This window comes from Gekko japonicus, unplaced genomic scaffold (assembly GCF_001447785.1).
Source record: "Gekko japonicus isolate JY-2015 unplaced genomic scaffold, Gekko_japonicus_V1.1 scaffold441, whole genome shotgun sequence".
In the NCBI taxonomy this organism is placed as follows: domain Eukaryota; kingdom Metazoa; phylum Chordata; class Lepidosauria; order Squamata; family Gekkonidae; genus Gekko; species Gekko japonicus.
Window position 1 is genome coordinate 989,779 of NW_015172017.1, and position 21,330 is coordinate 1,011,108.

General features: G+C 51.6%; 1 protein-coding gene across 1 annotated transcript in view; it reads right to left on the reverse strand.

Moving 5' to 3' along the window:
• CHD8 (chromodomain helicase DNA binding protein 8) overlaps positions 1–21,330 on the reverse strand; it is a 77,965-nt gene that overhangs the window by 21,776 nt on the left and 34,859 nt on the right. The window contains exons 17-31 of the mRNA XM_015420459.1: positions 17,966–18,161; positions 16,750–16,917; positions 15,489–15,668; positions 13,875–13,985; positions 12,833–13,044; positions 12,489–12,688; positions 11,038–11,239; positions 9,995–10,084; positions 9,286–9,389; positions 7,596–7,710; positions 6,265–6,340; positions 5,964–6,018; positions 4,433–4,628; positions 2,498–2,706; positions 234–591 (exon numbers count right to left, since the gene is read on the reverse strand). Coding sequence (XP_015275945.1) covers positions 234–591; positions 2,498–2,706; positions 4,433–4,628; positions 5,964–6,018; positions 6,265–6,340; positions 7,596–7,710; positions 9,286–9,389; positions 9,995–10,084; positions 11,038–11,239; positions 12,489–12,688; positions 12,833–13,044; positions 13,875–13,985; positions 15,489–15,668; positions 16,750–16,917; positions 17,966–18,161 — 2,472 coding nt within the window. The remainder of the gene's footprint in view (positions 1–233; positions 592–2,497; positions 2,707–4,432; positions 4,629–5,963; positions 6,019–6,264; positions 6,341–7,595; positions 7,711–9,285; positions 9,390–9,994; positions 10,085–11,037; positions 11,240–12,488; positions 12,689–12,832; positions 13,045–13,874; positions 13,986–15,488; positions 15,669–16,749; positions 16,918–17,965; positions 18,162–21,330) is intronic.

Here is a 21,330-nt window from a genome sequence, read left to right on the forward strand (position 1 = left end):
AGCTCATGCAGGGGCGGGGGGAGGAGTACGGAGGAAGCAGTGGTCGTAGCCACAGCTGCGGGGAGAGCCAGCGGCGAAGGTTGCGGTGGTGGCGGAGGGGGCGGCGGCGGTGGCGTCCCCGTGCCCCCGGCCCGACTGTGTGGGGGGGGGGGGCGGGCGGGGGGGGGGGGGGGGGGAGGAGTACGGAGGAAGCAGTGGTCGTAGCCACAGCTGCGGGGAGAGCCAGCGGCGAAGGTTGCGGTGGTGGCGGAGGGGGCGGCGGCGGTGGCGTCCCCGTGCCCCCGGCCCGACTGTGCAGGTGGCTGAGGCGAGCCGACAGGAAGGAGAAGTCCGGGTCCTGCATGATGGTGGTGTCGGTCTGGCTGAGGCCGTGGCGCGCCGCCCCCCGCAGCAGCTCTCCGTCGTGGCGCCCGCACTGCCACCACACGGGCATCTCGGGACCGGGGGACTGGCACAGGGCAAGCCGCTCCTCCAGCAGGGGATGACACAGCACCTGTTCCCGCAGACGCCGCAAGAGGTCGATGCGGTACAAGGTGCGCGAGGCCCGCTCCTCCGTGATGGGCTCGATGAACAGCGTCGGGTCCGGAGACTCTGCAGAAGAGGAGGAGGAAGGGGAAAAAGATGTAGAGAGACCCACAGCTTCTCCGCCTGGGATTCTTTTTTTTCCTTTTGCTGTCAGGCCGCAGGCGACTTATGGTGACCCCATACCCCAAATTCAAAGGAAGCAGCGAACAAAGATGGGCTTCCTCCATCTAGCAGCCACAGTTCATGTCGGCGGTCTCCCAGCTATGTACGAATCAGGGCTGACCCTGGTTATCTTCTGAGGTCAGGTCAGGGGCCTGGCATGCTATTCCCCAGGAACGTCATCTCTGTGAAGCTATCCTGCCTCCTCCCAAGTTCAAGTTCCTCCCAAAGATGCAGTTTTTCCCTGCGATCACATTGGCCGCCTCCTCCCCCTTGGCTACTTGGTTTCTTTTACTTCACTGATCCCCAACAGGGACTCAACGTGGATGCTAAATGGCTGTACCCGGACATATTTTGTAAAGCCACCCCCCTTCCCCTTCTCTCCACATAATATATCTCCCCCCACCCCCAGTGTCTGGTTGCCAATTCCTTTTAGCAGGATCCTAAAGCAAGTTTTACATGGAAACAGACCCAACTGGACCTGCCATTTCCTAGGCAGCGATTGAACCCTCAAAGCAACTCACAGGAACAATATTAAGAACATGAGAAGTCAGTAAGAGCATTTCTTGGGAAGAGGAGGAGAAGAAGAGATTGGACTTGTACCCCGCCCTTTACTCGGAGTCTTAGAGCGGCTGACAAACTCCTTTCCCTTCCCCTCCTCACAACAGACACCCGGTGAGGTGGAATGGGGCTGAGAGAGCTCTTTCAAGGACTGCTCCTGAAAGAACAGCTCTGAGAGAACTTGTGACTGACCCAAGGTCAGACCAGCAGCTGCATGTGGAGGAGGAGTGGGGAATCAAACCCGGTTCCTCCCAGATTCAGAGTCCCCGCAGTTAACCGCTACATCAAACTGGCTTAAAGCAAGGGATTCTCAGAAGAGGAGATTGGATTTATACCCCGCCCTTCACTACCCAAAGGTGTCTCAGAGCGGCTCACAAACTCCTTTCCCTCCTCCTCCCCACAACAGACACCCTGTGAGGGGGGTGGGGCTGAGAGAACTCTGACACAAAGTGCTCTTTTTCAAGGACAGCTGTGCCAGAGCTTGTGACTGACCCAAGGTCAGACCAGCAGCTGCATGTGGAGGAGGAGTGGGGAATCAAACCTGGTTCTCCCAGATTAGAGTCCACACACTTAACCACTACACCAAACTGGCTCTCCAGAAGAAGGAGGAGGAGGAGGAGTTTGGATTCATACACCACCCTTCACTTGGAGTCTCAGAGCAGCTTACAAACTCCTTTCCCTCCTCCTCCCCACAACAGACACCCTGTGAGGTGGGTGGGGCTGAGAGAACTCTGACACAAAGTGCTCTTTTTCAAGGACAGCTGTGCCAGAGCTTGTGACTGACCCAAGGTCATCCAGCCAGGTGCAAGTGGAGGAGTGGGGAATCAAACCTGGTTCTCCCAGATTAGAGTCCACGCACTTAACCACTACACCAAACTGGTTCCTTCCTCCTCTTCTTCTGCAGGAGCTGGATCAGGCATAATGGAACAAGTGCCACGCTGATTCCTCACCTTTTTCAGGTGGCTCCCCCCCCCCCGACAGATGCTGGGACTGCAGCCTTAATACCAGTGCCCACACCCAGTAAGCAAATGAACTGGATTTCAGTATCAGTGGAGCAACCAATACAGAGCAAGGGCCTAAACCACACTTACCCACCACCCTCTTGCCCCTTCATCCCAAGCGCTAAAAGGCACCAGATATTCCACAGACCCAACGCAAAGAAGATGGACGAACCGACTTGCAAGGGGACTATCGTGCAATTGGGGGCCCTGGGGACGTTCCCGCACCCTGTCCTTCCCAGAGAGTGACTAACCGTCGCCCACGGCGGGTGGCAGCCGGCACACTTGCCGGCACATGGCCACAAAACCGTGGAAATACTTGGTGAGGCTCTCGTCCGTCTTCTTGTCCAGCCGGGCGAGGGCACGGAAGCGGCTCCAGTGGAAACGCATGGTGTCCGGGTCGTACTCCACTCCAAATGTGGAGACCACACGGTAGAAGTCCGACTGCTCCCGACGGGTCCATCTTTGCGAAAAAAGAAGGAGAGAGGAGCATCAATGCAAAGGGAGGCAGAAGTACCTCCTAGTCAATGAACAACCCTAGATCCCCCTCCCTATTTCATGAATGTGGGCTGTCCCACGGTGACCACGGGTCACTTCTAAATGTAACAGGATCGTAACAAGCGGGAGCTTCAATTTATTTTCTTGTTCAATGCAAGAGCTTCGTTTTGTTAGAAGGGACCTTCCGATTCCAGCAGAAGGCTGAGGCACTAAGATGGAATCCAGGCCCGCCGGAGCTCACAGGAAGATTCGGAAGGCGTTGGACCGCAGCCTGCACGCCGATGCTCCCTTTGCATAAAATTCTTGAACTTCCACCTTGGAGATGACAACGGAGACCTCCCGAACTCGAACGGAGCCTTGTTCGAGATGTGAATGCCTATATGTTAATGTTTTATGCAGAGCTCTTTTTGAGATGTAAAATTTCCGGAAATTTTGAAGCTCGGGGGAAGCTCGGAAATTTTGAAGCTCGGGGGAAAATGGAACTTTTTGGAAAAATTGAAAAAAATGCTACATTAGCATTTCTTTTGTCTTTTCTAGATTGAAAGTCATTCTGTTACTTTAGGAACATAAAATAGGACTATGGACATTTTTACTTGGCATGAAATTATCACAACTAGCATATTAAAAATATAGCGTATCCAAACAATGATTACAAACAGAATACCCACCCACATGCAAAAACAAAACTGAAACCTTTTAATTTTCTTCTGACAATAGCACATCCTAAAGGAAGAAATGCATCTTGTTCTTGCATTGGAGAGTTCAGTTTGTAACCTAGGACTTGCTTGTCCTCAGTGCACAGAAATTAGATCAATCTGATACCATATATATATAAAACGTTCCATAATCATTTCTTTTCTTTTTTCAATTTTTCCAATTTTTCGGAAAAAAACAAAAAATCTTCAGGAAAAAAATCCGGGGGTTTTCCGAATTTTTCCGTTTTTTTTCCGGGCCTTCACATCTCTAGCAGGGACTCCTTTGCATATTAGGCAACACACCCCTAATGTAGCCAATCCTCCAAGAGCTTACAGTAGCCCCTGTTAGAAGAGCTCTGTTAGCTCTTAGCAGATTGGCTACATTGGGGGGGGGGGGTCGCCTAATATGGAAAGGAATCCCTGCTACAAAAAGAGCCCTATGTATAATTCAGACGATTGTAGATAATTGTAGTTGTGGATGACTGTAGAGGTACGGTTTAGATGGGGATTGTGTGATTGTAGTTTATGGCCTTATGTTTTGTAAGTCTGTTTAAAATAAAAAAACACCCTTTTTAAAAAAGCAGAAGATGGTAGGTACTGCTTTCTCACTGGCACTCCGTACCGGCCCCTTCCACTTCTATGCCTAGTTCACAAAACCTTGGAGCACATTCAGTCACTTCCACGAATGTTCAGGGCAGCACGAGGCTCTTATTTTTAAACGCAACACTTTCCAAAGCTATTGCGTGGGGGACCACATGTCTGCATTTTAGAAATGAAAAATAAATGCCACTTGTTATTCCCCCCCCGCAACCCCCCCAGATACCCTCGAAGTAACATCTAAATCCTACCTCCACAACACAACGATTCTCCCGATTTATTCCCATTTTACAACCCAGACGCAAGCGGGATGGTTTCTGCTCACACTTGCCAGTGGTGGGAACGGGCAGGCAAAGGTATGTCTCCCCGGGTCCCCAAAGCCGCCCCCTGGGGGGTTACCTCTGCTGCTTCTCCCGCCGCACCATCTCCTTCAGCTTGAAGGCGGCCTCGCAGCGCCGCCGCCGCCGGTCTCCTCGCTCCGCGGCCTCCATCTTGAGCTGCTCCCGCTTGTAACTCCGCTGGAAGGCAGTGATCAGCCTCCGCAGACGGGCGGTGAGCGCCGAGGTCGGGGGCCAGAAGAGATTCCCCGGCTGGCCTGTGGGAAAGAGACGAGCGGGGTTCGTTTTGATGTCTGCCTGCCCTCTCCCCGGTACCCACCAGGCCTCAGGGGAGAAGGCACTCGACACGTTCGGGGCTTCTGCAACCTGCTTCAATCAAGAGCCTTCAGGAGGGTTGCCAACTCAGGAAATTCATGGAGGCATGTAGATGGAACCTGAAGAGGGGGTGGGGCTTGGAGAGGGGGCGGGGCCTCAGCAGGGCTTGATGCCGCAGGGTCCACCCTCCAAAGCAGCCATTTCCTCCGCAGATCTGGAGATCAGTTGTAATTCCAGGAGATCTCCATACCTCACCTGGCAGTCGGCAACCCTAGCCTTCAGGCAGGGCCAGACACACTATTTACCTTCCTCACATATACACAGACCTTTATTGGCATATGTTAGGTTACAGGAAGAAACAAAAGTGGATAAATAGGTAACGAGGAGAAATGAATCAATCATATGCATCTATACGTTGTGCAGACGGTCCTTGATTACCAAACTTAAAAAAGAGGCTACATTTGCAGTTATTTCGGGTGACAAATCATTCAAGAGGCGGCGCACCTTAAAAGCATCTGGACAGCCTATCGTATTAAATAAGATTGGATCTAAAAAGGTAAGACGTATCTCATTATATTGGGGAGAGTGTAGGAGAATATGGAGAACCGAGTTCGCTTCAAAGTGCTGGTGCTTACCTTTAAAGCCCTACGTGGCCTGGGTCCGACTTACCTGAGGGACCGCATTTCCCCATACATTCCCCAAAGAGCACTTCGGTCGGGGTCACAACACCATCTGGTGACCCCGGTCCCCAAGGAGGCCAAGCTTGTGGCAACCAGGGCCAGGTCTTTTTCAGTGGCGGCTCCTACCTGGTGGAACGAGCTCCCGGAGGAGATCAGGGCCCTGCGGGACCTTGTGCAGTTTCGCAGGGCCTGCAAGACGGAGCTCTTCCGCCAGGCTTATGAGTAGGAGCCACCACAGCCACTTACACCACCGCTCTTTGTAAAGAGAGACCACCGGGGGGTGGGGTAACATCCTTCCATCACCCCAGCCTTCCCCCCCTGTTACACAAGATGTTAGGCCCCCCGTTACACAAGATGTTAGGAGTTATGGGCATCCGCCGAACTGACTTTAAGTTGTTTTAAGTTGTTTTAATTCTGTAGTTTATATTATGTAATGTGCATACTGAACGCACTCGGTGCCTTATGTAAGCCACCCTGAGCCCGCTTGCGGGGAGGGCGGGGTATAAATGTCATAAAATCAATCAATCAATCAATCAATAAACTTGGTCTTGATCACAGTGTCTAGCTGAGTATGGAATCCCTTTATAGCTACCATACCTTCCTCACCGTCCACCACGGAGATCTCCTCATCCATCATCATCAGAGGGTCAGGCTGTAAAGGAAAGATCAGCAACGTGAATGCAGAGTCGGAAGCTGCTGCTTTGACCAGTCACCCGGTGCCTCCAAAATCAAAACAAAATGGTTTTGATCTAAAATTACGTGGGCTGCAAATGAAGGAAGCATTCGGATGTTTGGTTCTCATGCCTTCCCTGCTTCTGATAATTTTGTATCACTGCTCTTCTTAGATAAGGGCGTCAAGGTTCTGGGGCCACTTCTTAATTACGGTCCAGGAACTGACCTCGTCCTCTTGTTCCTTGGCAGGGCCGCCCACCGGTTTGTATTCGGGGTCCTCGCAATCCTTGTCAAAATCCACTCTGCCAATGGGGGGGAGGGGGGGGGAGAAGAACCTCGTTAATCACCTCAGATACAAAAAACATTCCCTCCCTCCTGTTAGTGGTCAGACTCCTTCTCTCACTGAGGGGCCAGTTTACAGATAGAAAACCATAAACATCCTTCCTAATATATCTTCTCAAAATATTGTAAGTGCAATACACTGCCTAGCCCAAAATGACACAAAATGGATGCCAGTCAGAAACAAGCCAGGACTTGTAGTTTAGAAGTGTAAGAGCGGCTGGATAGCTAATGACCTCCTCCCCACCCTAGAGAGACGCACAGTCTAGGACAATGGGTCTCCCAAGAACCTACTGACTCACCTTGGATTAATCTTATCAGCACCCAGCCTCGCTTCCCTGCACCCATTAACCCAAATTATGCAATACTTAATTCTATTCAACAAACCTAGTAGCTTTTCTCATCCAGTACTTACAGGGTCATCAAGCCCCATTTACACCTATAGTCCACCTCAGGAAAACCCATCAACCTTCTCCAAAATCAGTGTCCACCTCTGAAAAACCCATCAAGTTATTGTTTTTGGGATGAATACATCAGCTTGCACCAGGGAGCATTTTGCCCTATATCTAGAGTCCCTAGCCATCAGTGCAGTGTGTGTGTGTTCTTGGATCCATGCTCACATCCCCAATCCTTTGGGTCTTCTCTCCTTCTCACCATGAAACGCTGGTAGTTTTGCTGCTGCCTCCGTGGACCTCTTTCTTCGAGACTGGTAATTATAACCTAACCCGAAATTGCTTTTTCCCTTTTACTCCCTGATTTCCTCTTAGCTAGCCATGTATGTGTTTTCAGTGTGTTTGTATGCTTGTTTTATCCTTTTATTCTCTTTTACTAGAAACCAGTTGACATTTGCCTGATTTATTTTGAGAGTTCTCTTAAGGGAAAAATCACCATAAACACTGGTGGAGAATCCCAGTTATCCCCTGTTGCTTTGTCTCCTTTAAAGCCAATTCCCCCCAAATAATTAGGAGACTGTCTCTTTGGGTAACACCCTCATCTCTTTGTGCGTGCACCTCAGTTCTTCTCATGAGAAGCAAGCTTAACTCACTGACACCTGACTCAGAGCCAACAGCTCGATTCAGTGCCTCGGTATTAGCATGGCGGGGTCATCACAGGTGCATGGCTCTACATTCCCCCCTTCGCCCCTCACCCCATTTCTCCCCCTCACCCATCCCTGTCCTCTGCCAGTGGCCAAACCCCACAAAGACACCCCCATCTCACCCCTCTCCGACGTCCAGGCGGTGCTCGGCCGCGATGGCTTTCTCGTCGGGGCGACCGGCCTTCTCCAAGAAGCAAAGCGCGGGGTCCGCACGCATCGTGTTGTACTTCTCATAGCCTGAACGGGGCACGAAAAGGAGGGAGTGCATACGCTTAGCCTGCGTTCGCCTCAATATGACACTTCTCAGCAGTTTTCTTCTAACAGAAATGGCTAAAAGCAGGGGTCATTTTGTAGTAAAAGAGGTGCAGGAGCTCATTAGCATAACTTATTTGCATAGGCCACACCCCCTGACCTCACCGGAAGTGTGTCAGAAGGCAACACCCACTGCTCAGGTTCCACTGGACTGTTTTGGATTGCTAGCTATTGGGGGGGGGGGACAACGTGCAGATCTGTCCTGGCAGAGGAGGGAGAGCTTGTACCTGAACAAAACTTGGTCTTAAAGGTGTCACTGGACTGTTTGGGGCCGGGGGAGCGCTCTGCAACTTACGTGGCTGCTCCTTGCTCTGACTGAGGGCTGCTGGGAGCAGGGGGTGGGGCTTGTTGCATGTGCCCGTCCCCTGGCCTCTTTACTGCCAGAGCTCCGCTCCTGTGGGCTCCTGCAGGAAATTACCCCTGGCTAAAAGTACACTAAGCCCCTTCATTCTCAAGTTACGATTCTGTACCCCCCCCCCCCACTACCGTTTGGGATCAAACCAGCTGCAGGGATTCAAAGCAGGAGATCACAGCTGAGATAGAAATTCAGCTAGACTACCTGGATAGCCCAGACTAGCCTGATCTTGTCAGATCTTTGAAGCTAAGCAGGATCGACCCTGGTTAGTACTTGGATGGGAGACCGCCAAGGAGTCCAGGGTGGCTACGGGGAGGCAGGCAACGGTAAACCACCTCTTTTTGTCTCTTGCCTTGATAACCCGACAGGAGCTGCCATAAATCAGCTGCCAACTTGATGGCACAACCTCCCCCCCCCCCCAAAAAAAACACCCCATGTGCTTTCGTATCAAAGGTGACCGAACGGCTCACTATCGGATGGTCCTGAACTCCTCCCCCAAAGGAGTTTTTGAGGGAGGCGCCCGTAGCTCAGTGGTAGATCAATGGCTCGGCATGCGGAAGGTCTCAGGTTCAATCCCTAGCATCTCCAGTTCAAAAAGAACAGGCAGTAGGCGATGCAAAAGATCTCTCTGCCTGAGACCCCGGAGAGCTGCTGCCAGTCCAATTAGACTTTGATGGGTGAAGGGTCTGATCAGGGCTCTTTCTGGGCAGGAACGCACAGGAACGGAGTTCCGGCTGGCTCCCAAGTTGGCCACACCCAGCAGGAACTCATTAGCATAATAGGCCACACCCAACAGCAGAAACTCATTAGGATTGGCTACATTAGGGGTGTGTGGCCTAACATGCAAAGGAGTTCCTGCTACAAAAAAGGCCCTGGGTTTTGACAACAAACAAGGTAAACAGAATAAGAAGCAAAAGGTGGGTGTGGCTGGATAACCACACTTCTGGTAACATGTGGGTGTGGCCTAATGTGCTAATGAGCTGTGCTGTCAGGGGTGTGGCCCAATATGCTAATGGGTTCCTGCTGTTGGGTGTGGCCTATTATGCTAATGAGTTCCTGCTGGGCTTTTTCTACAAAAAGAGCCCTGGGTCTGATTCAGTGTTAAGACAGCTTCCGGTATGTTCCGGTGCCACTCGGCCACTTACCGTGCTTGAAGACCCCCAGCAGCAAAGACTTGTCAGCTTCCGCATCCCACCAAGCCGTGGGGACTTCTGCCTGATCCACCAGTGGAAACCAGATGTCAATCTCACTATTGGGCAGGAAAGGGATGGGGGAAAAGGACACAAAATAATGAAAATCTCAGAGGAACACAGTCAGACACTGTTAGCGCGTAAGAACATCAGAAGAGCCCAGCTGGATCAGACGAGTGGTCCATCTAATCCAGCATCCCGTCTCAGTGGCCAGCCAGTTCCTCTGGATGACCAACAACAGGGCATTGAGGCCGGGGCCTTACCCTGATGTTGCCTCCTAGGCTCAGGGATTGAGAGATTCAGAGCCCCTGTATGTGGAAGCTCCCCTCAGTCACCATGGCTGGTAGCCACTGATAGACCTCTCCTCCATGAATCTATCTCATCCCCTTTGAAATCTGTTTATTCCTGTGGCCGTCATGACATCCTCTGGCAGTGAGTTCCACATTTTAACCACTCTCTGGGTAGTCTTTTGTCTGTCCTGAACCTACTGCCTATCAGCTTCATTGGACGCCCTTGACCTCTAGTATTTTGGGAGAAAAAGTCTGGCGGATCTCTAAAGTGCTCCTGGACTCTAATCGAGCTGATCCGGCAGAGCCGCTCTTACGCTGAACTGTGACACAGTGCCAGGTGAGATTTACGATGGAAGGAAAAGAGGGGGCATCACCTGGCGACGCTGCCTGCCAAAGCCTTCTCAGCCTGGTCCCCAATCACCTCCTGGCGCAGGTAATAAAGCATGCGCACCCGTAGCAGCACCCTAGAGAGAGAAGAAAAGGAAAAAAAAGGCATTAAAACAGGGGATCTGTACAGCTTTTATTTACCTACCACCATTAGTGCCCTGGGAGTCTACTCTTTTCATTCGCTAGTCAGTAGTGGAAGGGAGCAGAGATAATGACCCATCCCACCTCCGGTCTGGAGTCTGGACATACAAGGACTCGGCCAGGGAAACCACACCTGGGAGAAAATCAGTGGGATGACAACATTCTTAGTCATGGTGACTAAAGGGGGACCCTCTGTATTCAGAGCCACAGTAAAGCTCCAAGCCCTGCGGTGCTAGGAGGCAACGTCACACACAGGTCTTGGTTTTTACATTCTGTTTTTTGCCTTCCAACTGGCCAACCGCGGCATGAAACTGGACGCTGCAATAGAAGGACCACTGGCCAGATCCAGCAGGACTTGTATCTTGGTACTGATTATGGTTCTAGTGGAAAAGAAGATGAGGGGTGGCAAGAGAACAGGTTGGACGGCCTTGCACCTGCGCGCATATCTTTGCAGGGGACCTAACGAGAAACCAGGTGGATCGTAAACCTGTAGGCAAAGACCCATCAGTGTTCACCCACCATATGAAGAGAGTAGGGTTGCCAGGTCGGATTGACACGCCGGTGGCGGAGGGACTTTCTGGGAGTGGGGGGTGGAGTGTGGAACATGCTGATGTCACACGGAAGTGACCTCATCACGCTGGTGACGCTCCGGCTTTTGGGCAAAACTCTATGGTAAGATTGCCCTCAAACCACCGAGTTTTGCCCAAAACCAGAGCGTCGCCAACATGATGACGTCACTCCTGCAAGGGTAGGGATGGGGGTGGGATTTCCCCCAGCTGGCCGGAGGAACCTGCCCCGACTTGGGGATTAGCAGCCCTGGGTCAGGAGTGTAAGAATCTTGCCTTTATAAATGGACACACTTCCGGGTCTTGTCCCCCCAGTAGCTTACTTGTTGCACTGGTGTTTGAGGTGCTTCTTGTAGCCCTCGTCCTGGAAGAGGGTGTCCGGGTTGTACTTGCGAATCCATTCGGCTTTCTGAACGTCGAAAGTGGTCTGAGACTTCACCTTCTTCCCCTTGCGGCCCCGCGGGACCGGAATGGACAGGCCTGTCCGAGGAACAGGAAGTGAGCTCAGAGCAGGGCCATGGCTCTCTAGGTACAACATGGAACCAGGGCAATAGGGATTAGGGTGGTCCCGGCTTTTCCGTCACGTGTCCAGCACATTGAAAAAAAAACAATCTCATAACACTTGTGAGTTCCCCCCCCCCCCCCCCGCCCCCCCCCCCCCCCCCCCCCCCCCAAGAGAGGGGGGCGCCGCTCTAGAGCCAGATGAATGCCAGCGTCACGTGCCCATTCAGCTCCGCCATCTTGCACTTCCCGGGCACGGGATGGCGGTGGTGGAAAACGCCATCAAGTCAGAACTGACTTATGGCAACCCAAGAGGGCTCTGAAGGCAAGAGACGCTCAGAGGCGGTTTGCCATTGACCACCTCTGTGTAGCGACCCTGGGCTTCCTGGGTGGTCTCCAGTGTTCCCTCTAAGCTGAGTCAGTGTGAGCTAGCTCACAGTTTTTTAGCCTCCAGCGCACAGATTTTCGTCTTAGCTCAGGAAGGAGGGCTCCAGAGCAAACTAACTTAGGCAGTGGCCAAATCGCTGGCTCACAGCTTTCATGCCAGTTGCTCACAAAGTAGGATTTTTGCACACAAGACTCCACAGCATTGGTCCAATCATGCAGTGTTCCCTCTAAGCTGAGTGAGTGTGAGCTAGCTCACAGTTTTTTAGCCTCCAGCGCACAGATTTTCGTCTTAGCTCAGGAAGGAGGGCTCCAGACCAAACTAATTCATGCAGCAGCCAGATCGCTGGCTCACAGCTTTCATGCCAGTTGCTCACAAAGTAGGATTTTTGCACACAAGACTCCACAGCTTAGAGAAAGCATTGGTCCCATCATGCAGTGTTCCCGCTAAGCTGAGTGAGTGTGAGCTAGCTCACAGTTTTTTAGCCTCCAGCTCACAGATTTTTGCCTTCGCTCAGGAAGGAGGGCTCCAGACCAAACTAATTCATGCAGCAGCCAGATCGTTGGCTCACAGCTTTAATACCAGTGGCTCACAAAGTAGAATTTTTGCACACAAGACTCCACAGCTTAGAGGGGACATTGGTGGTCTCTCATCCAAGGACTCACCAGGGCTGACCCTGCTTAGCTTCTGAGATCTGATGAGAATCTGCCTAGCCCGGGCCACCCAGGACAGGGCAGCCGCCCAACGCACCCCCAAGGAAACACCCTAACAGCACCCATCCCAACTGGCTTGTCATGCAACGGCAGCCGCAGTGTGGCCTGGGCTTCTGTAGCGAAGCCAGGAAGGCGCTCCGGGGCAGGGAGAGGAACAAGAAGACGGGCCGCTTACCGGAGTGATTCTGAAGCTCCTTGGCCTTGCCGTTTTCGACTGGGCTGATGAGGTCCCAGATGAATCCTTTGATGTTCTCGTCGCCCCGGTAATGCATCAAGCAGTACACCAAGATGGCCCGGCAGATGGTCTCCACGTCCCGCTCGGACATGCGCCGCTTGAATCGCCCGTGTGACAGGATCTCCCGCCAGCGTCCCCAGCTGCCAAAGCAATCCACGGGGGGTCAGCGCTGCCCTCTCCCTGAATTCAGGACCCCCCCCACACCTTCGCGCCCCGTGTTTAAAACGGCCGGGTTCCTGTCCATCCCATCGCTCTCCACCTCCCCCCCCCCCGATGCCACGTACCCATAGACCAGCAGCTGCTTCTCCACCTGGAAGCAGTCCGTGCGCCCGTACGAATGGTGGAGGGGGTGGTGATGCCGGTCGTGGCGCCGGGAGCGCGGCCGGTCGTCGTCGTCGCTTTCCAGGTCGGAGAACTCCACCAGGTCGTCGTCCTTCAAGGTGCTGAAGTGGCGCGTCTGTTTCCGCACCCGGGGAGTGTCGATCACCAGGTTGTTCTGGGGAGGAAGCAGAAGCCGGCCCCTGTGAGTGAACATTCTGCAAATTCCACCACATTCCCCAGCGTGCAGGGGCTGGACAGCTTGTGACGAAGTGGCTATGCTTGTTTGAAGGAACTCCAAACATCACAACGGTGGAGTAAACTAGTGACATTCTCCTCCCTTTAATAACACTAACACCACAATCCCAGGTGGACTTATTCAGAAGCCGTCCCCCACTGAGCTCAACAATATTTCTGAGTAAGCAAGTGTAGGATAGGGCTATACGGCGGCCAATCACCTCCTGAACACCCTTCTGACAGGGCCTTCCCTTCTCAAGCCCAGCCCTAAGGCCCTCCCCCTCTCTCCCACATCAAGATAAGGGGTTTGCAGTACAAACGACCCAAGATAAGCAAAAAATACTGCAAAGCGAGCACACAAAATTGTAAATAATTATTTAAAAACTAGTGGTAATCAAGTCATACAAATAATAGAAAAATACAAATTTCCAGTAGTATAATGAATTGCTGTTTGTTGTTTCAGGTGATGTGACGAAATTCTCCGGACTCAATCTTCCGTCTCGTTAGAACTTCGTCCAACATCAAAATTCATCAAGACGTGTCTTCACTGGTTCACACACATTCCATTCTGGATTCATCAATTTCCCCCAAAAGATAGCAGTATTCATTCCTATTACTCTTCAGAGCGTACTCAAGAAATGCGGGCTGTTAAACCTTTTTGTATTTTTGTCTTATTTATATGACTTGATTACCACTAGTTTCATTAATAATTATTACAATTTTGTGTGCACACGTTGCGGTATTTTTTGCTCCCCCTCTCTCCCAGCATACCTTGCTGTTCAGCATATCGAGATCCAGATCGGCCTTCTTGGCCCATTTCTGCCAGAAGTTCGGATCATCCAAGGCAATGTCTGTCCTGTTCTCGGACGCCACAAAGCTGGCCTGGGAAAGAAAAAGAGAGCCGACTGAGGACCACCCTGCAAAGAAATCCTTCATGCTTGCTCTTATGCGAGAGAAGCCTGCACATGGCCTCCAAATACCAAAGCTGGCAGGTATCAAGGGATCCAGAGAAACTTTACTTTTAAAATGAAGAAAACAAGTTTCTAGTCCTTGTGGACACAAGGGAGAAGCAGGCAGAAGAACACTTCAAATTAAGTTCATACTGGAATTTTTTTTCATCAAAGTGATCCCTGCAGCCACTAAATTCTGGTTCATCAGCAAAGCCTTCTGAAACTCTGATATTCTTTTTTAACTTATAAGCATGCTCCCTTGCACTGTTCATCTAGTGTAAATTGTGAGAGAGAGAAGAGATTGGATTTATACCCCGCCCTTCACTACCCGACGGAGTCTCAGAGCGGCTTACAATCCCTTCCCCTCCCCACACCCTGTGAGCAATACTCCCTCTACGCTGTGGAGTCCTGTGAGCAAATTTCTCTTTTGTAAAGCTACTGGTATTAAAGCTGTGAGCGAGCGATTTGGCTGCTGCATAAATCAGTTTGCTCTGGAGCCCACACCCTTCCTGAGCTACGGCAAAAATGTGTGAGCCGGAGGCTAAAAAACTGTGAGCTAGCTCACACTAACTCGGCTTAGAAGGAGATTGGATTTACAGCCTGCCCTTTACTACCCAAAGGTGTCGCAGAGCGGCTTATAAACTCCTTTCCCTCCCCCTCCCCACAACAGACACCCTGTGAGGTAGGTGGGGCTGAGAGAGCTCCTGACAGAAACTGCTCTTTTTCAAGGACAGCTCTTATCAGAACTACGGCTTGCCCAAGGTCATCCAGCCAGGTGCAAGTGGAGGAGTGGGGAATCAAACCCGGTTCTCCCAGATTAGAGTCCGCGCACTTCACCACTACACCAAACTGGTGTAGAAGAAGAGGAGATTGGATTTATACCCTGCCCTTCACTACCCAAAGGTGTCTCAGAGCGGCTTACAAACTCCTTTCCCTTCCCCTCCCCACAACAGACGCCCTGTGAGGTCGGTGGGGCTGAGAGAGCTCTTGACAGAAACGGCTCTTTTTCAAGAACAGCTCTTTTCAGAACTATGGCTTGCCCAAGGTCATCCAGCCAGGTGCAAGTGGAGGAGTGGGGAATCAAACCCGGTTCTCCCGGATTAGAGTCCGCGCACTTAACCACTACACCAAACTGGCTCTCTTAGAGGGAACACTGCCTGTGAGGGAGGTGGGGCTGAGAGACTGGAGGTGACTGGAAGAACAGGGATATCCCTTCTGGACTCTATAAAACAGCTAGTATACTGGTGGTGCTATACATACATTCTCCTTCCCGTGTTTCCACTTCTCCCCCACCCACCCCCGCCCCCGGCATGCTTCCACTGCTTTTCTAAAAACCTGTAGGCACCAGGTCCCTCCGACATCCAAGAACTCTGTGTCAGGCGTGATGCAAAACCCCGCAAAAGAGCAGCAGGTAGGGCAGGGGGCACGCGGGTACCTTGGCAAACGTGGACCCTTTGCCTTCACTCTCGATGGTGATGGTGGTCGTGCGGCGGAGCAGGATCTGGTCGATGTCTTCCTCGCAGAACTTGGAGCCCTCGTCGTCCTCTTCCATGATGGCCGCGTAGGCCCCCTTGCGCAGCAGGTCCTCAATCTCCTTCTTGGAGAACTGCTGGATCTGGGGGAAGAAAAGACGATAACGGAAAGGGCGGAGTGGAGTGGCTGCCTCCTCCCACACCGTTATCTAGGCCTGGAAACAATACCATGGTTTATCAGGGGTCATTTCATAGAAAAAGAGCGGCAGGAGCTCATTAGCATACGGTATGCTAATGAGCTACTAGGCTATTAGCATATGACACGCCCCCTGACATCACCGGAAGTGATGTCAGAAGGGGAAGCAAAAGGGGGGGGAAGGCATCTTCAAAAGCCTCCCCTTCCCCAGCTGGCCTGCTTGGGGGGGGGAGCGAAGAGAGAAGGGGTTTAAAGTTTATACCCCGCCCTTCACTTTGAGTCTCAGAGTTACGGGTGATGAGCCGGTAGACCTTCACCGCCTTGCTCCCTTCCCTCCCCCCTCCCCACAACAGGCACCCTGTGAGGTAGGAGGGGCTGAGGGAGCTCTTTCAAGGACTGCTCTTGAGAGAACAAGCTCTGAGAGAACTTGTGATTGACCCAAGGTCACCCAGGTGGCTGCATGTGGAGGAGCCAAATTGGCTCTCGTGAGCAGTGACTCACAATAGCTCCTCCCCTACCACAAATTTTGTTGGTCTTTAAGGTGCTCCTGGACTCTTACTCTTTTCTACTGCTACCCCCAGAAGGTTTTTGTGAGGATAATATGGAGCGCAAGAGAACCAAGAGTGCAAGAGAACCAAGTTTTCTTATGATTTTATTGTTTTATCTGGTTTTATGGATGGGCTTATGCCTCTTGTAAGCCGCCCTGAGCCCGCTTGCGGGGAGGGCGGGGTAAAAATGCCTAAATAAATAAATAAATAAATAAAATAAGTGAGCCTCTATTGGATCCCACTCGGGAGAAAGGCAAGGTAGAAATGAAATAACAAAAAACAAACAAATTGGGCACATGAGATTCTGGATTGTGATCCAGCGTTAGGAAGACAGCACCGACACCGGGGGGTGGTGGTGAGGGGAGAGACCCAAACACCAACCAAATCCCACATCCGCAGCCAAACGAATCCCACACACCCCGCGGACATTGTTGCAACGACTACATTGCTGCCTCCTCTGCTAACTGCCAGCAATCTTACCCCAGCGATGCTGCCTTCTCTCCCGCTCATGGACTGCAGGACGGCTTTGTCCAACCCCAGCTTGAGGCTGGCCTTGTCAAACATCTCGCGCTCGTAGGAGTTACGGGTGATGAGCCGGTAGACCTTCACCGCCTTGCTCTGCCCGATACGGTGGCAGCGAGCCTGCGCCTGGGGAGGGAAGAGGATGAAGCGGGCACGTGGGGGAGGCACTGCACAGGTGGTAGCCCACCCCGTGGCCCACCCCAGACACAGAAACAGGGTTTTGAGCACCCAGTGTTCAGACGCCTAAGACAAGACACAGTCCAAGGTCGACCCCCCAAGAGTGAGCTGCCTAATGCACCTCCGTTATTGAAGCTAAATAGGCTCTGGCCCGATCTGGGACTGGATGGGCAACTGCTACAGTGCCCCTATCTGATGAAGGAAGGCAGGGGTTGTTTCGTAGAAAAAGAGCTAGGGGAACTCATTAGCATAACTCATTAGCATATGCCACACCCCCTGACATCACCGGAAATGTGTCATAAGGCCACACTCCCTGACATCACCAGAAGTGTGTCATAAGGCCACACACCCCGCCCCCAACGGTCCCGGCCGCCACCGCCGGCCTTGCAACTCCACTGCCGAGCAAGGCCGGCGGGAGTGCAAGGAAGCCCCGCGAAGGCCCTCCCTGGCCCCAGGCAGGCAGGGGTGGGGAGAGGCGGGGAGGAAGCTACTTACCCTCCCTCTTCTCCTGCCTCCTCCTGGCTGAATGAGGTCCGTAAGCGGGGCGGCCAGAAGCAGGGGGCGGGGCTTCGTCATGTGCCCCGCCCCCCTGTACCTCACCCGGGGGAACTGCGATCCCCCGCGATCCCCCCTGAAATGACCTCTGAAGGGAGGTCCGACTGTCAAAAGCTTATGCCCCCAAATCTCATTGGCCTCTAAGAGGCTACTGGACTCCAATCTAGCTGTTCCTATTGTAGACCGACATGCCCTACACTCCGAAAACCAAGTCCCCCATTTGCACTGCTCGGTTAGTATAGGAACTGAATAAATGTCGGGCACACGCAAAGAGAGAGGAAAACAGAGGGACAGAACCAGAACGATTTGTCACACAGCCCCTCTGATTCCACCCGCGGGTTTCCCCCTGCGTTGAATCAAACCCTGTAGGGCTACAGAACTGTGCAAGCTTGTCGGTGTCACAGAAGCTGGGCTCCTCCGATTTCGGGCGCCTCCGTCTTACCTGCAGGTCATTCTGGGGGTTCCAATCAGAGTCGAAAATGATGCAGGTGTCGGCCGCCGTCAGGTTGATCCCCAGCCCTCCGGCCCGCGTGCAGAGCAGGAAGACGAAGCGATCGGAGTCAGGCTTGCTGAAGCGGTCGATGGCCGCCTGGCGCAAGTTCCCTCGTACCCGCCCGTCGATGCGCTCGTACAGGTACCTGGATGGCGTTGGGGACGACACACTTACATGGAATGCATTGCTTCAGCAACGGGGAACGCTCGCCGCCAGCAGCACCATTTACATCATGTCCTCAAGCTGTTCCCTTGAACTCGAGCAATACAGAGAGTAGTCTTCCCTTCCCCTCCTTAGGCTGCATGGCAGGGGTCCCCAACTGGGTGCCCACCAAATGTTTTTAGAAAGTGGGTCGGGCCAGGTAAGACCTTTGCCCAGCAGGGCTTCCGATTGGCCACTGGAGATCTGAACTGCTGTGCAGATTTTTTTAAAGAGCTTTGTCAGCAGCTGCTATGACAGTGCAAGGATCGTCACCATGTGACGGAAAGTAAGCTGTGTGTAAGCAAGAGGATACCTTTAAACAGGGGTCATTCCGTAGAAAAAGAGGTGCAGGAGCTCATTAGCATAACTCATTAGCGTAACTCATTTGCATATGCCACACCCCCTGACATCACCAGAAGTGTGTCAGAAGGCAACACCCACCGCTCAGGCTCCACTGGACTGTTTTGGATTGCTATATGGGGGGGGGGGGAGGAACGTGCAGATCTGTCCTTGCAGAGGAGGGAGAGCTTGTACCTGAATAAAACTTGGTCTTAAAGGTGCCACTAGACTGTTTTGGACCAGGGGGCTGGGGGGCTCTGCAATTTACCTGGCTGCTTCTTGCTCTGACTGAGGGCTGCTGGGAGCAGGGGGCGGGGCTTGTTGCATGTGCCCGCCCCCTGGGCTCTTTACTGCCAGTGCGCTCCTGCAGGAAATGACCCCTGCCTTTAAATGACATATTTATTTTAAAAGGCATCCTGTTACACGCAGCTTTTGCTTGAAAGGTGGAAGGGTTGTTGTTAGAGGTAATCTATTCCAGTAGTATTTAAATATTTAGTAACAATAATAGATTTAGACAAACAGTTAAGATGATATTCAAGTTTCAAGGAGGATTTAATTTTAGGTTAGAAGTTTGTTCAACTGTTAAAGATGTAGTCTCTCTTATTGTTAAATAGGTTACCACTAACATTAGGAAAGCTCTTGTTTATTCTTTTAGAGAGAACCCATCCCAAAACGCTGCAATATTGTTGTTTTATTGTCTGCTTTGATATTTGAAATTTGTATTCTTACTAATACATTTGATTATACCTGTTGTAACAACCCATAATATTTAATAAATTCGATGAATCTATCTCTTCCCCTACCCCTTCTTCCCTTTTGTACCCTACTTTTTTTTAGAAAATAAAAAGATTAATTAAAAAAAAGCTCACTTTCTGACATTTGTGATTAGCTGCACCTCCTTTGGCAGCCATGAATTAGTATTCCAAAGGTACCTGCAGGCTCAAAAAGGTTGGAGACCTCTCTGCTGTATGGAAAGAAGTCTTCCGTTACATTCTCCAAGGAACTGTAACTTGCTAGCGCATGGATCTGCAACCTATGGCCCTCAGAGCTACATGGACTCACCATAAAACCAAATCAAATCGTTAAGTTCTGGTATACTGGAGGTTTAAGTGGGATGCTAGAATAACCAACGTGTGACAGGAACAGCAGGCAAAGATGTTTATGGGACGGAAGGGCTTCTTAGAGATGCTTTACAGCAGAGGTCTCCAACATGGTGGCATAGGGCACCCTATCGCCAGCTCACGTCTTACCTGGTGCCCACCAAAGGCTTTCAGAAGGTGGGCGGAGCCGGGGGGGAGGGTTCTTGGGCCAGCACAGCTTCTGATAGGCTGTGCAGATTAAAATAACATTGCTACGGGGGCAGCTGTCATCAGCATTAGTTTTATTCTCCCTCTCAGTCTTCTTTCCCAGTGTGTGTTGTTTTTTTTTAATTGCCCCTCTTCTCTCCCAGCGGGTGGATGTATGGCTCGACCTCCCATGGAAGCAATTCTGTAGTTGTGTCCAACACACTATGTTGGAATTCCAAAGGTGCCCAGAGGCTCGAAAATGTTAGGGACCCCTGCTTTACAGAAGAAGAGTTGGTTTTATACCCCGCTCTCCCTCCGGTTATTTGCAGGTACAATAAAAACCCCTGCTCTGAAAGGCTATGTCCATGCCTTTTAAGCGAGGTTGAATCGGTAGAGCATATGTTCTTCAGCTGTCCATTTTACAGGGAGGCTCATCTTAAAATTATTACCCCATTCATCGATAGGACACCTGGGCACATTAATACACACAAAGCAAGGCTTCACTGGCTCCTATCAGATCAGAAATGCAGAGGTTACACATTCAGACGCCGAGTTTTGTGCATTAATTCTTAGATTGCGAGAATGGCATTTTAAAAGTTCTTACATTCAGATTTCTATTTCTGTATATTATGACTTTTCCCCCCCTCTCATGTTATGCTTACTCTGTATGTTGGTCTTAAGACCGTAACAATAACAAACCAAACTACCCCGCTATTCACTACCCAATGGAGTCTCGGAGTGGCTCACAAACTCCTTTCCCTTCCCCTCCCCACAACAGACACCCTGTGAGGTAGAAGAAGAAGAAGAGATTGGATTTCTACCCCGCCCTTCACTACCCAAAGGAGTCTCACAGCGGCTTACGAACTCCTTTCCCTTCCCCTCCCCACAACAGACACCCTGTGAGGCAGGTGGGGCTGAGAGAGCTCTTTTGAGAACTGCTCATGAGATAACAGCTCTGAGAGAACTGTCACTGCCCCAAGGTCACCCAGCTGGCTTCGTGTGGAGGAGGAGAAGAAGAGTAGGTTTTATACTTTGCTTTTCTCTACCAGAAGGAGTCTTGAAGTGGCTTACAATCACCTTCCCTTCCTCTCCCCACAACAGACACCCTGTGAGGTAGGAGGGGCTGAGAGAGCGCCTAGAGAACTGCTCTTGAGAGAACAGCTCCGAGAAAACTTGTGACTGACCCAAGGTCACCCAGCTGGGTGCATGTGGAGGAGTGGGGACCCAAACCCGGTTCTCCCAGATTAGAGTCCATCACTCTTAACCACTATATCAGACTGGCTTTCGAACGATAGAGACAAAAAAGGACGTGATAGAGATGAACAGTTGTGTGGCTCTTGTGTTTCTTATTTATTGGAAGACTTTGCATATGTGTCTCCTCCTACAGGAGCTGCGGTGGCTCAAGTGGTTAAGACGCTGAACTGCAGGCTGTGGAAGGTCAGTAGTTCAGCAGTTCGAGACCCGAGTGCACCGCATGACGGAGTGAGC